The sequence below is a fragment of the Sciurus vulgaris genome (assembly GCF_902686455.1).
Source record: "Sciurus vulgaris genome assembly, chromosome: 3".
NCBI lineage: Eukaryota > Metazoa > Chordata > Mammalia > Rodentia > Sciuridae > Sciurus > Sciurus vulgaris.
This window is the reverse complement of record NC_136463.1, coordinates 183,172,966-183,193,669: the sequence shown is the minus strand read 5'-3', so window position 1 is coordinate 183,193,669 and position 20,704 is coordinate 183,172,966. Positions and strand designations below refer to the sequence as shown.

General features: G+C 45.7%; 1 protein-coding gene across 6 annotated transcripts in view; it reads left to right on the top strand.

Annotated features, from left to right (window-relative positions):
- Positions 1-20,704, top strand: part of USP40 (ubiquitin specific peptidase 40) — a 79,823-nt gene that overhangs the window by 55,351 nt on the left and 3,768 nt on the right. For 4 of the 6 annotated variants that reach the window (XM_079132250.1, XM_079132252.1, XM_079132251.1 and 1 more), the window contains 10 exons: positions 4,180-4,216; positions 6,415-6,479; positions 8,522-8,596; positions 11,805-11,925; positions 13,865-13,959; positions 15,453-15,571; positions 16,258-16,323; positions 17,141-17,351; positions 17,488-17,583; positions 18,817-18,911. In XM_079132250.1, coding sequence (XP_078988376.1) covers positions 4,180-4,216; positions 6,415-6,479; positions 8,522-8,596; positions 11,805-11,925; positions 13,865-13,959; positions 15,453-15,571; positions 16,258-16,323; positions 17,141-17,351; positions 17,488-17,583; positions 18,817-18,911 — 980 coding nt within the window. Of the gene's footprint in view, positions 1-4,179; positions 4,217-6,414; positions 6,480-6,639; positions 6,806-8,521; positions 8,597-8,961; positions 9,058-11,804; positions 11,926-13,864; positions 13,960-15,452; positions 15,572-16,257; positions 16,324-17,140; positions 17,352-17,487; positions 17,584-18,816; positions 18,912-20,704 lie in introns of those variants that run through there. The other 2 variants (XR_013762622.1, XM_079132254.1) reach the window with 2 other exon arrangements.

Genomic DNA, 20,704 nt, shown 5'->3' with positions numbered 1-20,704 from the left:
GTGTGTGTGTGTGTGATTAAACATGAATAATTGTGTTAGTATCACTGAGCACTGGGACTGCTGGTATTGTAAATCAGAAACACAGATAAAAATCAGTGTGGTTAAGTAAAAACCTCTACTCCTGAATTTGAATTAGAAGAGTCTGCATAAACTTCATCTATTTTTTCTTTTTAAAAAATGTGTTGTTGTTTTTGTTTTGTTTTGATTTGTTTCTGGCTCTATGCCCTGACATAGCTTAGAACCAAAGCAGCCCTAGCACCCAGATTGTGATTGCTAAATACCATTTCATACTAAAAGGAACCAGGCACCTTGAATTAAGGGCTGGTTCTATATACCTGTGTCACAAAATGTGTAAGCTAAACTTGAAACATCATCACAGAAGACAATGAAGCTACTAATAAAGATTTATTGGAATTTTCAGGAAAGATTCAGGAGCCTAGTCATCAAAGATGAGACAATTTGAACATCAGAGAGAATGATAATTTAAAGTGTATAATAAGTAAAATTATTATAGGAATTTGGAATGTGTAGATTTAAAAAAGAATTAAAACCCCTCATCCCTTATCTGTGTTCATATGTAAAATCCATATATATGCCCTATCCACATATGTAAAATCTCGATACCACACACATAAAATCTATGAGCAGACTATAATGAACCTGAAAGAAATTATTCATTGGTATTTACCATGGATACTAGGATATCATAAAGGGGAGAGAAATAAGCATTTTATCTCATTTTTCCTCTGTAAATTATACCTCAGAGTAGCTAACTGGAAAATGTTTTTCTATATAGAACATATTCCAGCTAATAAATGAAGAAGGAATTTTAGAGCATCAGTTTTTCAACTTCTAATTAATAGATCAAGGCAACAATCTTCAAAGACTGCTAACAGCCCAAAGAAGTGCAGCCCTTAGACATTCTAGAAGTTCTAGGATGACCTTTCAAAAACAAAAAACAACCTACATCTTATCAAGTCTGGGTCTGGCCATCAATTTTTTAAAATTAATTAATCAATTTATTTATTTGTTTTGGTACTGGAGATTGAACCCAGGGGCACTTAACCACTGAGTCAAATCCCTAGCCCTTTTTATTTTTGTTTTGAGACAGGGTCTCACTGAGTTGCCTAGGACCTCGCTAAGTTTACTGAGGCTGACCTCAAACTTGTGATTCTCTAGCCTCAGCCTTCCGAGTCACTGGGATTGTATGCATGCGCCACTGTGCCTGGCCTGACTACCAAGTTATGAGGAATACAAGGATAGAAGAGTTTTAGTGCACCACAGGTCTGCGGCCAGCAGAATCCAGATCGGAAAACTCTTCTTCAACAAATAAATTCCAGGGTCTGAAGGCACCTATAGGCTAAAGGAGGCTCAGACAAATAGGCACCCCATTGCAAATGTATGGACTTCACTGGACCTTGGTTCAGACCAAAAAAACTTTAGTAATAACTAAAGAGAAAGTAGGGAAATTTGAACTGGGTATTTATTGATATTAATAAATCCTTAATTTGAAAAACTTATAAGTTCTGAAAAGATGTTGATCACTTAAGGGTTATATTTTTAAAAGAGTCCTTATCTTTCAGAAATGCATATTAAATATTTATAAACAAAACGATATGCTATCTGGCATTTGCTTTTATTTTTTCCTGCATATTTTTTTATTGATGCATTATAGTTGTACATAATGGTGGTGGCATTTACTTTTAAAGAATCTGGGGGAACTGAACACAGTTGCAGCTCACCTGTAATCCCAGCAGCTCAAAAGGCTAACAAAGGAGGATCACAAGTTTGAGACCAGCCTGGGCAATTTAGTGAGACCCTATCTCAAAATAAAAAATAAAAAGGACTGGGGATATGGCTCAGTGGTTAAGCACCCTGAGTTCAATCCCTGGTACCAAAACAAAAAAAAGAAGAATCATCTGGGGGAAGGTGGGTGTGGTATTGACAAACAGGACCAGACATGAATAATTGAGATGATGGCTACTTGAGGAGGACTAGTCTCTGCATGCATTTGAAATCTTCCATGATAGAATATTTTTTTTTCCATGATAGAATTTTTTAAGATAAATATTTTTTACCCTTATTCCATGCTTTAAATATGTTCCCAGTTTTTCATTGGCCTTTAGTGTGTGTGTGTGTGTGTGTGTGTGTGTGTGTTTTCTGGGGATTAAACCCAGGGGTGCTTAATCACTGAGCCACACCTCAGCCCTTTTTATTTATTTTGAGACAGGGCCTCGCTAAGTTGCTGAGGCTGGCCTTGAGTCCACACTTATCCTGCTTCAGCCTCCCAGTTACCAGCTTTCATTAACCTTGTGTATTTTTTAATTTCAAAGAAACCACAGAACTATGCTAAGGAGTGACACATACATTTCCTCCTGTGAGCCCTCGGGAGCCCCTTAATGCTGCACCCACCCACCCACCCACGAGCCTCCTGTCTGCTCTCACCCTGCCGTGCGCGTCCAGTCTGCCCCCAGCGCTCTGCGCAGCTGCTGGCTCTACTAGCAGCTTCCATCTGCCTTCCGGGAGGTTGGCGCTGTTCTGGTTTTCCTCTCAGTCCACCAGCCCGCCTCTCTTGGCTTGCTCTTTCCCCCTCTTCCCCTGCCTTTTGAGCATTCTGCTACAGGTGCGCTTAGACTGGGCCCCTCCGGCCCCAGAGCATCCAGCTGCCACCTAGGTTGTCTGAAAGTCCACACTAGAGCACATCCCCAGTGGGACCCCTTGCCTCCTGAAATGTCCTCCACACGTTTTTCTCTCCTTCAGCTAATGGCAGCTCAATTTTCTATCTGCTCAGGCCAAAAACCTTGATCCTCCTTGGTCTTACTCCACATCCAGTGTTGCAGGACCTTGTGTTGCTTCTGCCATCAAAACGCAGCTAGGATCTGTCCGTGTCTCACTCCCTGAGCTGCCGTGTCCCTGTCAAGCCCATCACCGTCATTCATCTGCACTGTTCCACAAGTTAACTGATCTCCTGGCTTCCAGTCTTGAACCTCCCTGGGTCTGTTCTCACAAGGAAATCAGCCACTGCCCTCTGCTGGCCTCCCTGCTCTCCTCCAAAGCCTTTGCTGCCGGCCCCCTGCCTGGAGCAGATAGATGGATGCACTCGCTCTTGTTTTCCTCACTTAAGGAAAGCCCGTTGGCCTCATCACCCTGCTTTAACCATTGAGTCGTCACTGGCATCGTTTTCTAAATAATCTGTAAGCACATACTTACCCAGCTAACCTTAGATTTATTCCATTTTTGAACTTCAGGGGACTAAAAATTCCTGTTGATCACACCTCCCTTCTCTAGAAGGCACTGAGATGACCTGACAAGTGACTGACAGGAGGTGTCCTCCCAAAGCTCATGCCAGCTGTGACCATGGGTACATAAAGGAGTGAAGAGCTCATTTTGTCTGTGTGGATTATGCTGCACACACATGTAGACCCTTTCAAGTTCACTTAAAATATTTTAAAGATCTGTTAAGACTTCCATATATAACCCTGTTCTGTTCTTTGAACTACCAAGACATATCTTCATTTTCTTAAATGTTCCCCCATTAATAGACATTTTGATTCATTGCCACTCTTTCTTATTCTGAACAATACAAGAATGACCATCCTTATTTTTATTTCCTTTTGCTCTAGGGTAGTATAAACAAAATTTTATTTACTCTTTGACCCAAGATTTATTTTGGAATGTTTTTCCCTCAGAAAGTTGGGAAGTATTAAAACTTTTGCTCATATTTTCACATTTTTGCATTGTACCATGAGATCACAACTTACACAATTCTTTCCTTGTCAGTTTATATGTGATCATTTGTGTTTTGTGGCCGCTAAATAAAGGTTGATCTCCTTTTAGGGGATTCAGAGGTTATTGTATATCTGTGAAGTTAGCCTTATTGATAATTTGATCAAATACACACTGTTAATTCTCGTGGAAAGGAAGTCATGTCAGAGACTGAGAAGGCAGTGAATGAAACTTGGAGCTGAGTCCTGGCTGCAAACACAGGAGTTGTTTTTCCTCCCTGAACTGCCCCGACCCAGCTCCTAGGAGAGAGCTAGCTGACTTGTAGATCATCCTACTTCTGTGTGCCTTCATCTATCCAAGAATGATTACATAGAATAAGACTTAAGGCCCAGGGTTCAAAAAGAGTATTTATTTCTCCTTGTACTATTATAACTTTTTTTTTTTTTTTTTTAGTGTTTAAAGATAATGCTTGAGAAATCTGGCCTATCAGGTAAGTTATTTACCATGATAACATAATCTTATCCTCATTCTTTAGTTCAAACAATTATCTATGAACCTAAGGAAAACTTTTCAAATTTTCTTTTTCCCCAGGGGTTGTGGAAGAAAGTTTTACAAGCTATGTGTGTGGGGGGGAGGCAGTAGCTTTAATTTCTGTGTGTACATAATGAATTCTCCTGGTTCTTCTTTGCAAACTAAAAGAAAACTAGCATTAGGGTTAGCCTAGACAGACCCCAGCAAGGATGTAAAGAAAGAAAGCCAAGATTTATACTGTAAGGGATCCCACGGAGCCACGCCGGACACGGGAAATCACCTAAGGGAGTTTATGAAGCAAGCAGAGTGTCTCCCTGCAGGGTAAGAGAGAAAATGAGAGGAAGAGAAAGGGAACGAGAAAGGGTGTGCGCAAGAGAGCGTGAAAGCCAGGAGGATGGAGCAAGTGAGGAGGAGAGAGAGAAGATGAGGAAAGATGGCGGGGAAGCTACCCTAAAGCCGCTGAATCCCGCCGGGCTAACAGGGGACCAATATCAGAGAAGGACACTTGCAAGCTGACTGATGAACCAGCAGCTAGCTAGGATGTTCGCAGACTGACAAGTGGTCGGGAGGTGGGGAAATGGCTGCAATGTAAACGGTGGGGGAGCAGCTTTGTACCTTACATATACTGCCTGGAATTATCCACATACTGTTCCACTGAAATTGTTTTAGTCTCATCACTTCAGAATCTCATGCATCCTATTTCATGTCATGCGTGTGGTTTAGACTAGGAAATGGAATGTGAATGGAAAGCATTAACCCAGGGTGACTTACAGCAGCTTCCTGGGTGCAGTCATGTCCCTGAGCTTGATGAGGCACCCAGCTGCTTTCATTAGAGCACTTTGCCCCTCAGATGCCATTGAAGGGGGCGCCAGTGTGCGTGTGGAAGGGACGTTCACTCTGGGCTCTCTTGTAGAAGTACATGGGCGGTGTCTCATTAAACCTTGGCAACAGCCCTCCCAGGTGGGGATGGTCACCTGTTCCCCTTTCACAGAGGAGGGAACAGAATGCAAAGGCTGAAAGGCTTCCCAGAGTTCCTCAGCCAGTAGCTGTAACCTCTGCTCTGGGCCCAGGCTCTTCCCACCTGCTGTGCTGTGGACTAAGAGTGCTCACTTTTAACTTACTCCTGATTTTATAAGTTGCTTAAGTTAATTTAAAAATTGATGTAAATCTTTCTGTATTTGAAGCTAGAGCTGATGACTCAAGAGGGTCTGTAAGAAGGGTGCTGCAGGGGTTCAGACCCTGGCTGTGGAGATGAGCAAGAACTCTGTGATGATTCCTTTGCCTGTTAGATGTTTTTGGTGCTGCAGCATCTTGCTCATCAAATAATGGCTGGGTTTTTGTTTTTTAATAACCAGGGTTTCTAACTTTTGACCCATCCAACTTTTTCCTCATGCAAAAAAAAAAAAGAACTCTCATTGGGTAGGGTAGCAGCAAATAAGTATACTGAAAAAGAAATCTGATTTAAGTCTATTTAACATTTATAAATATTCATTCACATTAGCTTCATTGAAATACTCTTCAGAAAGTACTGCACTGTGTTTTTACATTAGGAAGGAGTAATAGGAAGGATTTTCTTGTACACATTTGCAGTTGCTAAGCAATGTTAGCATATACTTTAAGCTACAACAAAACTCAACTTTAGGGCTGGGGCTGTAGCTCAATGGTAGAGGGGGCTTGCCTAGCACGTGTGAGGCACTGGGTTCGATTCTCAGCACCACATGTAAATAAATAAAAATAAAGGTCCATTGACAACTGAAACAAATTTTTTACAACCCAACTTTAGGTTTTCACAAGAGATTTAATTCTTATATATATGTACATATTTGTGTGTAGTGATATATGATGTGTATATGTGTACACATGTAAAGAATAAGGGTACAAAGTAAATATTGTGTAATAGTAGCAAGTGTTTTTAGTCACAAATACATAATATGAATATGTTGTTTTTATTCACAAGTTCTTGGTGGAAAAGAAAGCAAAGTAACCAAATTGAGCAGGAAAACATAACTTTTCATGCTCTGAAAGAGAGCATTTAAAAACAAATGATTATTAGCAGAGCAAACCCCATTCGACATCCGTTTATCCAGAATATTTATTCCTGATGAATGCTTAAAACCTGTTCTGGGGGCTTTCATCCTGATATTGATTCCTTCATAGGAGATGCATGGCATTTACGAAAAACGGATTGGTGCTACGAAGCTGGGGAGCCTTTGTGTGAAGAAGTAAGATTGTTTCTATACCTTCTGCTCTTAAATGACCGAGCTTTCATAAAGGATTTCCCCCTCCCAACTCATGAAAAAATTCCAGAGAAAACTTTTACACTTTTAGGAAACAAAAACCTCAGCAGTCTGTTTTCCCTTTCTCTGACTGGTTTTCTGACAGAGACCAAGCCTGGGTTAGGTGGGAGTGTTCCTGATACAGGTGAGAGGCCCCTTCTGGTGAGGGAGAGCATGTCCTAGGACAGCGTCCACCAGGAAGCAGAGCGCCTCAGAGAGCAGATGACTCTGGAGCTCCTGAAAGCATCCGAAAGCACACTCTGAGGGGTGGGGCGGGCTGGGGTTTGAACCAGCGCCTCACCCACGCAAGGCAAGCACTCTATCCCCGAGCCACATCCCCAGCCCACACTCAATTTTTGACCCTTGCATATTTTAATCTTAGAGTTTCTCTGAATCTAAATGATGGTAGAATTTATCTTATCAGACAATCACGTGGCTATGGTTCAAACTCGGTCCAGCCAAACTCTTAGGGTTGGTTCAGAAACAGTTTTAACACAGGATAGTCTGAATCTTGTCAAGCTCCTTACTGTCGGCCCTAATAGCACCAAACCTTGCACTCCGAACCCAGGCCAAGGGAAACTCCTTCCAGAAATGGCTGTGCTCAGCCACCCTTTTCCAGTCTTCACTTGCCGCATTCTGTTCAGTCATAGCAGCACTGGACGGCAACAGAAGGTTGACGGCAAGGCTGCCGAGGCTTCTCTGGAGCGTGCTGCCCTAACAGTCAGTACGATCTGGAGAAGCCTCCTTGGAGTCTCGGTTTGGATGATGGAGTGTCGATTCAAACAGCTTCAGCACTCCGTCACTGTCATTTCCCCAGCTGGTGTCAGACAGTTTATCTAGAAGCAAAGCCTTTTCCCTCAGAACTGTCTTCTCTTCCTGCATTTGCCCTGTTTCCCATCCTGCTTTTTCAGACTGAAATATGGCTTACTCTGCTTACCTTCTCCTTCAAGAGCCTGCCAGCCTCTGGCCCACGTCCCTTTGGTTGGTGCCCACTTTCCCAGTCTGATTTCTTTCCCGTTTTTCTTCAGCTGCTACTTCCCACTCAGTCCAGTTTCTCAGCTCTTTGCTTTCTCTCAATTCTGACTTGGCCCTTGTTCTTTTCTTCTTGAGAAATCCTTGTCTTCTCTTGATCCCTCTAGTTTTCCAAATCCTCCACACCACTTCAGGTGTGATTAGAATTTCACAGGTGCACACCAGTCTGTCCTCACTTTATCTCAGCTGTCCTCCTCTCCTTGAAGATATCTCAGATTCTACACCTGCATTTAGTAAGTAATGCTGATAACGCCATTGACCGGTAATGAGTTCTGCTCCCTCCAGTGTTGAAGTTTGAACACTAGAGAAGCAGCCAAGGCAAGCAGATTAAGCAGGTTTTATTTAAAAGTAATAATACAGACTTCTCCCCCGGGAGGGAGAAGGGGGCCATGGCTGACGTTCTAAAGTCCCAAAAAGTGAGCGCGCCCTACATCTTTTATAAGTTAGGGTCTCTTTTGTTCTCCAGTTCTCTCCCCGCTTATCTCTCCTTCCCACCTACAAGATTAGGCCTGGTTTTGCATAAAGTGAGATGCAATGGGCAGGGGGAGGGCCGAGGTGATTCAGGCAGGTAAGGGCCCAGGGGGCATTAATTAGCAGCTCCTTGTCTGTAGTCTCTGACTGGGGCAGGTAAATTTGGTTATCAATGGGCTGTGCAAGTCCTTGACTTTCCATTCTCCCAGAGCGGTCTCCAACTTCCAGAGGCAGATGGCTTTCATGGCCTCCATTTCCTCGATTTGACCCGATCCCCTATTTGTACACTAACTGCCTGTCCCCAATTCTGGCTTCAGTGCCATCCTGCTTTCAGAGTCTAGCTTACTTCCTGTCTCTGCTTTGCTATTCCCTTATTTATTTCTTGAAAAGGTAATAGAGGTTAAAAATAAATAAATAAAGGTCCCATGGTCTGTTTGTTCCTTTCAGAAGTCATAAGTGACAAAAAGGAATTTCTGTGTTCACAGAATGCAACCCTGCAAGAGCTTAAGATCTGTTCTGGAGACACATTACTTTTGGTTGAAGGGAAACTTCCTCTTCCGGTAAGATTTTGCCTCTAAGTAGACATTTTATAAGTAACAGTTATTATTCTCTGAATACAAAGGTGTTACATTCTCATTGTGGGGAATTGGGGAAACACTGTCATAAAAAGAATAGAGAACTTTCCCAGAATCCTTCCTATAAATATTTTCTAGGTAGATATTTCCTCCCTATAAATATCTCTAAATAAAATTAAAATCAATTATATGTAAAAATTTTATTTAATTCTTCTTATAGTTAACATTTTAACCTGATCATAAAATCGAGAGATAGCCATATTCAGGGTAATGATTTACTACTGTTTAATTCACCTATATTCCCAATGTTGGAAATTTTGCTTATTTAAATTTTTTGTTCTTGTAATTAGTTCTTAAATCCTTCTACCTGGGAGTGGTGGCACATGCTGTAATCCCAGTGACTCAGAAAGCCAAGACAGAAGAATCTCAAGTTTGAGGCCAGCCTGGTAACTTAGCAAGACCATCTCCAAATAAAAAACAAAAAGGGCTGGGTATGGAGCTCAGTGGTAGAGCACCCTTGGGTTCAATTCCCAATACTAAACACACACACAAAAAAAAACAAAGGTGGCATTACTAACTCAAAAGGCAGGAGCTGAGCCAGGCACATGCCTATAATCCAGTGGCTCTGGAGGCTGAGACAAGAGGATTGCAAGTTCAAAGCTAGCCTCCTCAAAAGGGAGGTGCTAAGCAACTCAGTGAGACCCTGTCTCTAAATACAATACAATATTATTGTATGTGGGGATGTGGCTCAGTGGTTCAGTGTCCCTGAGTTCAATCCCCAGTGCCCCCCCCGCCAAAAAAATGGCATGAACTCTTTTAAAGACTTGATACTGTACATTGCCAAATTGTTTTCCTTACAAGTTGTACTAAATTTATAACCTCGTTGGGTAAGTATGTGAGGGCTTGTTTCATTGCTCTTTCATAAACTGCATATTACTTTTGGGGGCGGGGCCAACTGGGGATTGAACCCAGGGGCTCTTACCACTAAGCTACACGCCCAGTCATTTATTTTTTATTTTAAGACAGGGTCTCACTAAGTTGCTGAGGCTGGCCTTAAACTTGTGATTTTCCTGCCTCAGCCTCCCCAGTCACTGGGATCACCTCTTTTGTTTTTCAAAGGTGAGGATATTCTCAGGGACTCCTGCAAACTAGGCAGGCACTCTTGCCACTGAGCTATGCCCCTAATCACGTAATTTATTTAACCAGTCTCTTTTTGAAAAACACTGTACAAAATATGTAGGTGCTGTTTTGCATGTATATGATAAATTCCTAGAACAAAAATTGTTCTATCATAATGTGGACATCTTCTAAAGAGGGACCGTGGGTCATGGTTTTTGCTCTCATAATAAAAAGTTTGCACTGAATGTCCCTATATACATGACTTCCTCTGCATGCACATGTATCAGAAGGTAAATTCCTAAATGTGGAATGACTCTTCCAAAGGACTTGGACTTTAAATTTTAACAGATATGACTAAATTCCTGTCTAAATGTAAGAAAAACCCACGAAAACCACGCCGCACACGAGAAGTGACATAAGAGGGTTTATTAAGCAAACAGAGTGTCTCCCTGCAGGGTAAGAGAGAAAATGAGAGGAAAAGAGAAAGGGCACATGCTAGAGAAAGTGGAAAAGCAAGGAGGAGAGAGAAGGAAAGTGAGCAGGAGAGAGAAAGCAAGAGAAAAGATGGTGGGGAAGCTATCCTTAAGCACTTGAATTCTGCCGGGCTAACTGGGAACCAATATCGGAGAAGGATACTTGCAAACTGACTGATGAACCAATAGCTAGCTAAGATGTTCACAGACTGACAAGTAGTTTGGGAGGCAGGGAAAATGGCTGCACCAGAAAGGGCCGGGGAGCAGCTTTCAGACTGACAAGCTAAGTTGTGAAGCAATGGAAAGGACAGGGGAGCAGCTTTGTATTACACTACAAACCTCATGTTAGTTTATAAATCTGCCACAACCCATGAGCTTTAAGTTTATTCATATTTCACCAACATAGCATATTATTAGATTTTCTGGGTTTTAACAGTCTGCTAGGTGAAAAAGAAAATGGAAATTGGTGTTTTGACTTACATGTATTTAATTTAATTTAATTTAGGTTGAATATTTGTCTTCACCAATTTGATTAAAAGATTGTACTATGCATTTCTTGAAATATATATTTTAAATATTTTACTATTATCTTTCACATTCTCATCCTCTGTTAGGAATGAGCACTATAACTACAACTTCTTCTCTCTCTTAATGAATCTATTTAATTTCTTTATCACTTTAAAAAAAAAAAAAAAAAAAGGTAGGGCCTGGCGTAGTGACACACACCTGTAATCCCAGCAGCTGGGGAGGCTGAGGCAGGAGGATCTCAAGTTCAAAGCCAGCCTCAGCAACTTAGCAAGGTCTTAAGCAACTCAGTGAGACCCTGTCTCTAAAAATACAAAGAAGGGCTGGGGATGTGGCTGGGGATGTGGTAGAGCGCTTACCTAGCATGTGTGAGGCACCAGGTTCGATCCTTAATGCCACATAAAAATAAATAAAATATTTTTGAAAAAGGTGTGGGGGTAGCTGGGGATGTGGCTCAGTGGATAAGTTCCCCTGGGTTCAATCCCTGGTACCAAAAAAAAAGGTAGGAAAAACTAAATTATGGGGCATGTGTGGAAACAGTGGGTTTGTTTCACATGGTTTGCACAGGAATCCATGGGCTGTTGCTGTTTCATTTAACAAATTCATCAAGCCAGGGGTGCTCTTAGTGCCTGGAAGCGCACGGTATAGCATATCCAGGCAAAGACAATACGTATAATTCATAGCAGTTAGTAAATTGAGAAGGAAAAATAACAACTTTAAGTACATTTTATGCCATCCATAAACTTTTTTCTCTCTGTGGAAGTATAAGTGAAGATTCGCTTTATTTTTGTACATCACAGCAATTAAAAATATTTTTTACTAGCTGGAAGTTGTGGTTCATGTTGTAATCCTAGTGACATGGGAGGCTGAGACAGGAGGATCACAAGTTTAAAGCCAGTCTGAACAACTTAATGAGAACCTGTCTCAAAATTTTAAAAAGGGCTCGGAAGTAACTCGGTGGTAGAGCACTGCTGGGTTCAACCCGTAGTATTGCCAAAAAAAAAAAACCACACACATATAAATATATACACACACATACATGTACACACACATACATAACACACACTGTTTTTCAGGGTGTGCTGAAGATGCCCATCTGGTGGTACCAGCCTCGGGGTCCCTCAGGACACTGGGAGAGTCAAGACCAGCCCCATTCCTTTTCCCAGGGCAATGGATGGAGAGCTTCTGGCACCCAAGGTAAGGACAGAATTAAATTTCCACAGCCAGCCTGTCATGGAGAAGTGAAATGCTGCTTCTGCTCTGGAGTCATCTGAAAGATTTATTTGAAAAACATAAGTTTGAAAAACAAAGCCAGTTTATTCCTTTTTTACAAGTCAGGTCCTTTTTAGTAACAACACTGTCCTGCTCTTAGGCAGTGTTTTGCGGCCTCTGTAAAGCACTCCGTATCTTCTTGTTATCTCTGTTTTTATATCAATATAGGAAACTTTCTCAGAGGTCCTTCGGATACCAGCTCTCAAGATCCCCAGAGCAGTAGGGCCCCCTCATCCTTGTGTGGCAGGAAGTCCAGGCTTCAGCCTATTCTGTTGTCCTCAGGGCAGAGGCCAGAGATGGAGTTCACAGCCTGCGTGTCTGGTGGTCTTTCTGCGCACCACCCCCACCCGCCCCCCATGGTCCCCAGGAACTGCTTCTAGGGCCCCTGCACCTCACTGTCTGGGAGAAGAAACGCAGGCGCAGGGCTGCCTGATCCATGCAGCACAGGCACTGCGGTGGGCAGACCCTGGCAGAGCCGGCTGCCTTGGCCTGGGATTCCACTTCCTGTCACCACAGAGGTGAAGAGCCTGCTGGTGCTGGGGATGGCACACGAGGACACACACACACACACACACATACACGCACGCCAGCCACACCCCAGTCCCAAGAAAGGTACTTTCGTTTCAGTAGGGCCAGGTCTTCAGGTATATTTTTCTTTTTATTGTGCTTTGCTTAATTATTTAACTTTTTTTGTGCCTTGAAGTATTATATCATGTATTATCATTCTTTTCTCTTTTGAACCTCTCAGGAATGAAATTAATATGATTGAATCAGATTCTCTTATTGTTTGAAGTTAAGACAATATATGTAAAGTAATAATATATGTTAAAAATAGCTATGGAATTGACAAAGTTATTTTTATTTGGGTTGCATTCATTTATGTTAAAAAATCCTAAAAATGCTTGAGTAATAAGATAGTAATTACATACAGAGTTGAATTGTAGATCTTTTAGAGCATGCATAATCAGTATGTTTCTCCATGAAATTAAGAAGGTTCGTTTTTGGTCGCCTCTGTGTTACAAGGAGGAACACATCTCATCGTTTCAAGTATCACCAGCCTGCAGCTACTGTGAGATGCTGGAACCACTCACGGAGAGAGCTTTTTCACTTAACTTACTTATAGTTCATTTGTAATTTCTTATTAGGTACCAACAGTGTGCCTAGCAATAAACAAAGCATTTCATTAAGGCAAAAATGAGAGATAATATTCTGAATTTAAAATTTAGCAGCTTTTATATCCAGAGATTTCAATGAGAGAATATTTTAGTTTTCCTATTTTTAGAAAATATTTGGAACGGCCGTGTTATTATTTAGATTTGCTCACTCTACAAACAGTTATTGGGCCTTTAGTATTCCTAAAGGCCCAATTCCCTGCACTGGAGAGACTGAAAGACAGATGGGCTGCGCCTCGTGAAATTCCCATTCTTTTGACATGGCAAAGGAAACCAAGTGTGCACACAAAAGTAGGCAAAGGAACCACCAGCCAAGATGAGTCATGAGAAAGAAGGAGGAAGCCAGTGTCAATAACACAGGCAGAGTGGCCTACCAGCAGCATAATCTTTGAGGAAAGAGAATTTAGAAAAGAACATTCTAGAGAGATAGCACAAGGGAAATTCCCCATAGCATTCTGCCATTAACATGCTCCCTGGTTACTAATTCACTAGGCAGTGAAATCCTGAGGGAGCTAATTCAAGGGATTCGGATTCAGAGGTTCTTGAGTGGCTGTTTAATAAACCTGTTCATGAGTATTAAAATCCTTTACAATATCACGTAAACCTATTATGTCATCAAAATCTGTCACTGTCTCAGAAGTACAAAATAAGTTTAAAATACCTTCCAAACATCCACCTCTGTCCTTTTGAAGGTGCTGCTGGCCATGTACCTGTGGAGGGTTCTCTCTCCTACTTGGGAGACGTGGAGATCTCAGAAGACGCTGCTTTGGTGGACCTGAAGTTTCAGGTCAGACTTCTTCCTGTAGCGGGCCTCAGTGGTGATATGGCTTCTTCCCATAAGATATTAATATGTCTTCTGTTTCCTTTTCCCTCACTTAGAGTTTGTTCTGATATGGCACTGTTATGTGCCATGTCCAGGGGTAAGTACCAGCAGGCAGCACCCCTGCGGCCCAGAGGGCCTTGGGTCTGTTCTGCCTTCGCCCTCGTGGCTGTCACTTGCCCACCCTGACAGGCATGCTGTGCTTGTGTTTGAATCTGTCCTTAGCAACTCGTGGCTTATGCTCATCTTTACTTTTTAGGGAAACGTGGTTTCTTGAAACATCCATAAAGCATTCACTTTACTCCTTTATTTACATTGTTCTGTACTGTCGTGAGTGAAATGTTAAATGCTGTTAGATAAAAGCCGTGTCATCATTAGTCTCCTCTGGGGCAGGTGACCAGCTGCTGTGTTGGGATGCTAAACTGGATTTTGTGGTGTTTTCTTGTGCATCAACAAGCACAGAGCAGGAGGGTTGTGTGCAAGTGGGAAGGCCAAATGAAATGTCACCCAGAAAGCTGAAGAAGCATCTTGCTATCATGAACCGAAATGAACTGCTTCTCACTTAGAGGACAGCACGCAGGGCCTCTGTAGGCCTAGGGGTTGTTGGTGTGGCTGGTGTGTGTCCTCGGTGTATGAAATGACCTTCCTCCAGAAAGCCAGTCGCTGCTCCTATGAGGACAATTGGGGAGATACTCTTTTTTTCTTGTATTAGGTTGAAAAATACAAAATTGCTCTTTTTAGGAAAAAATGGGTAAATATTGGCTTCATTGCATTCTTCAGCCACATACGTTATCTACCCCACACAATTAGAATAAGCACCTGGGCCTCCGTATTGGAGCCAAAGACAGTGAAGCATTTCAGCATCAGCAGTAACGTGGCTGGGGAGCTGCCCGGCACCCATGGCCTCAGAGGCCCACAGAGCAACCCTGCCCTGCAACTCACACGCAGAACTCGTCATGAGGCCCTAAGACCTCACTAAAAAGCAGCTTTGGGCTCGTGTAGAAACAGGAGACTCACTTATTTCTCCAGCCAATTTCAGTGATAAGGAATATGAAAATTACTTAGGATTAACTTCACTTAAGAGGCAGCTATTCCTGTGCCCCACACCCCACCACCACTGGGGTTTGAACCCAAGGCCTTGCTCTGTCCCCAGAGCTGCAGTTACATCCCAGCTCTTTGCAGGGGTTTGTTTTTGTTTTGTTTTTAGTTTCACTTTGAGACAGAGTCTTGCTGTGTTTCTGAGGCTGGCCTCAAATTTGCAGTCCTCCTGCCTCAGCCTCCAGAATCACTGGAATTATAGGTGTGCACCACTGCACCTGGGTCCTGTGATTTTTTTGAAATGGACTTTCTCATGACTGAAGGTGCTCTTTCCCTCCGATGTCATTGTGTAGTGCTTCCTTCAGTCTGTTTTTATGAGTGTTTTTAAAACCAGTGGAGAAATGTCTTGTTTCTTTGTCCAGGCCAGGGCCTTGGCCCCTTCCTCAGAGCTTGCTGTCCCTGCCCCAGCCCTCCTCAGAGCCTGGACGGTGGAGAGCAAGCGCCCTGGCAGGCTCTTACGTGCTGACCGGCAGCAGCTCAAGTAGGTGTCTTGCAGGAAGCTCACTGTGTCGCCCTGCTGCCCCACAGGGCTGGGTGGGGAGGAAGTCCCAGGGGAGAGTCTTCCTTTGAGTCGGATGACAGCAGAATGCCATTCCTGGTAACTCCACATCCATGGGGCAGATGACACTTCTCACCATTAGTTTAACTCTGGGACAACTTCAGCTTTCCACATGGAGTAAACGTAGCTGTGTGTCTCCTCAGTGCTCCAGAGGCTGTAACATAACCTAGAAGAATTCGAGGTAGAAGTTAGGAGCAAGCTGGCCCTCAGGAAATGCTTGCTCCCCCCGTCTGCCTCCTGGAACTTCCTGTTTGGGGCGTGGCCTGTGGTTGTCAGTTTCCCTCACAAAAGCGTCCCCATGGGGTTCTCGCACATCAGGTCTGCTCATGACCAGACAGCAAGGGCATGAGACTCTCAGTCTTGGCCAAACTGGGCCATTTCTCTGGTGGTTTGGCCATCTTCACAGAGCAGGGCCTCCTTGTTTAGTTGGGCATAATCCCCACAGCAAGTATTCTGAATTTTCCTTTTCCAAAACTTTGAGCGTTCTTATGTAGAGTTCAAAAAATGGCCTTTTGCTTGAGGAAAAAGCTTAAAATTAGCAAAAAATCTTTATCTTGGGAAAACCAAATGATACTCCCCCAGTGCTGTTGTGTCTCGCTCATTGCCAGGGAATATAAACTAGGACGGAGAGCTGCCATCTGCCTGGAGCCCCTTCAGGAGGAGGAGCGGCTGGGGTAAGTTCTGCCAGGCACGCCCAGCATGCCGGGCCTGCTCACAGACGCTGGTCTCTTTGGAGACTTCTGACCTCACCAGCAGAGGGGGGTTTTCCCACTACTTCTAGTAGTTCAGCGACTTAAAACAGATTGTGTTCTGGAAATTTGTTAGTAGTTCTGGCATCTGGAATTGGAACTCATCCACCCATAAAAATGGTGAGCGCCCCTTGCTCCCGGCTCCTGGCCAGCCAGGCCGACTGCGGCCGCACTCAGCCCATTGCCCGTCTGGGTTGGAGCACCAGTGTCGCAGGGCTGCCCTCTCTGAAATCACGCCTCACCGCCTTGCCTCCTGAGAGCGCGTGTCCCTCCCCTTCTTGCGTTCAGCTCTCACCTGGGGACCTGTGACTGGCTGAGGGTCCGGCTTTCCCTCCCTCCCTCCCTCCAAATTCCGTCTTTCTCCCCACTCTGCCCAGGGACCTTTTCCTGCTGAGCTTCCTCTCTCTGCCTCCGTCCCTCTCCCCAACTCTGAGCCCCGACTGCCCCCCAGCACCCTGGATTTGTAGTTCCTAATGTCAAGTGCATAATTGTCTGCCTCAAACTATCTTTTCTCTGTAGCTTCCCAGCTTCTTTCTCTGAACCTGCATTTCCTGGGGGGCTCCATGGCTTGAACACCGTCAGGCTGGCTCCTGCCCCCCGCCCCACCAGAGTACGGGTCCTGCCCAGGCCTTCAGCTCTGGCCCAGCTGCCCCTTCCTTCCCTACTGCCGCTGCGTGGGCCCTGGCAGGTACTGTGTTTCTGTGGTTGGTGTTAAACCTGGCATTCTGTTCTCTTGGTACAGCCCCCAGGATGTGCTGCTGAGGACGCAGATGCGCATCCCTGGGGAGAGGGCCTACGCCCCTGCCATGGACTTGGTGTGGGACACCGCCCGAGGCTGGACCGCCGGCTCCCTGAGGCAGAAAGTGGCCGATTTCTATTCTCTTCCTGTGGAAAAAATTGAAATTGCCAAATACTTCCCTGAAAAATTTGAGTGGCTTCCGATATCTAGCTGGGTAATGCTATGGGGCTTTCTCAGAGGATTCGAGGCTTCCTGGTCTAGCATTTAGGGCAACGAGTTTTTCACAGTGATGGGAAATTTAGTACGAACTTGAGGTTGAATTTTATTTAAGATGTTCGATTTTCCTGTAGAACCAGCAAATGACCAAGAGGAAAAAGAAGAAAAAGCAAGACACTTTGCAAGGGGCCCCCTACTACTTGAAAGACGGAGACACCATTGGTGTTAAGGTGGGTTGGTTAACAGCAAATTGACACTCTGATGAGACAGGAGGATCAAGGGACGTCAGAGAAGTTCACCAAATCATCGAGACACAGATGATCCCAGTTGAGATCATTTCAGATGAAGGGTAAGAGAGAGGCAGACATCGTATAAGGGAACAAACCTTAACATTAGAACTGCGGCAAGGGACAGTGGAGAAAACCCAGACCAACTCCACCTGTGACCGTGGATGTAAAAATCTGAATAACAAAACTCTAGTGACCAAACCTTGCCAGCGAGCCTTTAAGGTGTTGCCAGTGACAACAAAGGACGTTTATCCAAGGAATGCAAGCGTGGCAGGGTCGTGAACATGGCATGGAATACACATACAGGAGTCGGTCCTGCTGAGCTGAGGTTTTCTTATTTTACAATGTTTCGCCATTTTTTAAAGCATATCGTATACAACCCATTGGAATAGAGATTGTGGTCGTGTCGGGTCATTGGAAGAGATCCCAGTTGCAATGTGTTTGTCACCTGAGGTGATGCCCCAGGACGCAGCCACCCCTCCTGTAGTCTCACTGGATGACCAAGTCACTGAGGCTAGTACCGTGGTGTGTCCCCAGAGCCATGCTCGGCAATGCGACTGCTCAGGTGGGAGACCCTTAACACGGGACCAGGCGAGGCCAAGGAACTGCCCTTTCCTGCCCACGTGGCCCCTCGAGGCCTGCATTGTGGTCGACACTCTGAGGCAGCCAGGGGGAGGTCAGGGTTTACCACAAGGAAGATTCACGGGTAAGACTGAGGCTAAGTGCAGGGAGGGCGAGGAGGAAGCCCAGCCATTCACCCCGCAGTGGACAGACCCAAGGGAAATGCCAAGGTCCACGCGTGCAGTTCAGCTGTAGAAATACGTGGATGAAACCGGAGACGGAATTTATAAAACAGAAGCCATTTCCACCGCAGCAGACTGGAGGCCTATGGGTCCACCTGCAGGGCCCTATAAAGCCCCTTCTGCTTGGCTCAGTCCAGTGGGAGCGTTTGGAGTTGAAGATAGAGGTCAATGGCTGGACGTGGACTTCCCTGTGAAGCCCCCACAACTTGTTCTCACCAAACGCAGAATGCCTGGCGTCCCTTATGTAACTGGTTTACGTTAATCTGAATGTTTCCTTTAGTCAATTTAGGGGATTTTTAAGACACGCCTCTTTAAAATGTAGGCTAAGCAGCTGTGAAAGCGTTGCTCACCAGCCTTCCCCTCTTGCCTCTAGAACCTCCTGGTTGACGACAGTGACGACTTCAGCACAGCCAGGGATGACGCTGGGAGAGACAGGCAGGAGCCGCTGGCTCACGGGAAGGCGGGCAGGTAACTTGGGACTCGCGCTCGCGCGTGGCCTCCTAGACCCCTGGCTTCTTAGCCTTGCCTGGAGGGACTGTGGGGGCTGGCACTCCAGTGACACAAGCCACTCTCTCTGCCGCCCACATGTCCCATGGTCTGGGGAGGCCTTCCACCTGCGCCCAGTCTGACCCTCTTCCCTCCTCTCCTCACACGCCACTTGCCCCATTTGCTGGGTCTTTTTGCTCAGGTAGCCCCTCAGTTCCCCACCATCTAAAATTCTAAGCCCCCTGGGCTGGCGTGCCTGCATCCCCCGGGGCCTCCACGCTGTGCTGCTGGCTGCCCTCATCCTCACAATCTCCACCTCTCGTGAAGGTTCCTGACAGCCTGGCTGCCCCGAGGGGCTACTCTGCGTCCTCGTCCTACTTCACTGCTCTGCACTACTGTGCACACTGTCCCCTCCCAAAGTGTGCAGGCCCTCCCCACCTCCAGGGTCCCCTTCTCCCCACCTGCCCTGTGCACACTGACTTCCTGGGTGCCCTTTCCCCACCACCTGGTCTGCAGAGTCATGTGCACCTTGGGACACTCTCTGCTCTGCTCAGGGTGCGCCCCAAGCCTGCACCAGCCCTGTCCCCTCCCAGCCGCCAGGCCCTGCATGCCCACCTGAATCTGCTGGCATTCCACAGGCCGGCCCCTGAATTCCCGGCCGAGTTCACTCTGGCCAGCGACACAAGGCCCCCTGGCGTCCTCAGCATCCCACTTCCTGCCAGCCATGCGCACTTTCACATTCTCTGCTTGCTTCTGCCCTGAGTGTGTCTCTCTTTTGCCAGATCTGCCTCCCCAATCTGGACCCTGCTCGCCTCCTAAGTTCCCCTCTGCCCACCCTCCACACCTTGGGCAGCAGCATGCCAGGCATGCCCGCAGAGAGCATGCTTTGCCCTCTGCTGTGGGACACCAGGCCAGAGCGGGCAGAGGCCCAAGCCAAGCAGGTCCTTGTAGCTATGGCTCTGAGTCTAGGATATTGCTTTGGCTGCTGTGTGTTGACTGCGTTACAGGGGAAAAGAAGCAGGAGCCTGGTGAGGAGACTGTGAGGATGAAGGATATGGAATGTGAGCTCTCCAAGCAGGTTTCCTGCTCATTCTCAGCCGTGTCCCCAGTGCCTAGGACAGTGGAGGCCCGGGCAGCCGGCGTGCAGGGAGCTGGAGCTTCCAGGCCCAGAGAACTATCTGTGCCCAGGACGCGGGCTCGGCTTCCACTCCTGTCCTTCCAGGCCCCACCTCCTCCAGGGAGACTTCATGTCCCCTTGACCCACGGGTGCCACCCTTCCTGCTCTCCTCGTGCCCTGGGACGGTTCCTGGCAGCACTTTTTGCACACATCTGTTCTGCCTTTGGTCCGTTTCCACTCTGCCCAGCCTGGTGCCCCACAGCAGGCCAGGGATCGAAGCTCTGAGTTGGCGTTTCCCCACCTTAAAGCCACGTGTGCATATATAAAACCTCCTGTGCCCCTCTAACATCCGACACCTGTCCTCTGCCAGGGCTGCTGTTCTGTGTCCTCCCAGTTTCCAGGCCCTGCTGTTGAGATGGCACTTTGTCAAAGTTTGCGTTGCTGTCACCGGAAGTCCAGGCTAAGCCTCACCGTCCTAGTTGCATGGTGTCAGAGCAGTTGTGTCCTCAGAGCTGCTGTCTGTGCCCTTGTCCATCTCTGCGGTGTTGGGCTGTGGTGACCACATGCTTTTTATTCTCCTTTATATTTTTTGGAAAGTTAATAGTCACATGCTGCCAAATTCAGACTCCACCAAAGGGCTCACAGTGAGATCTCTGCA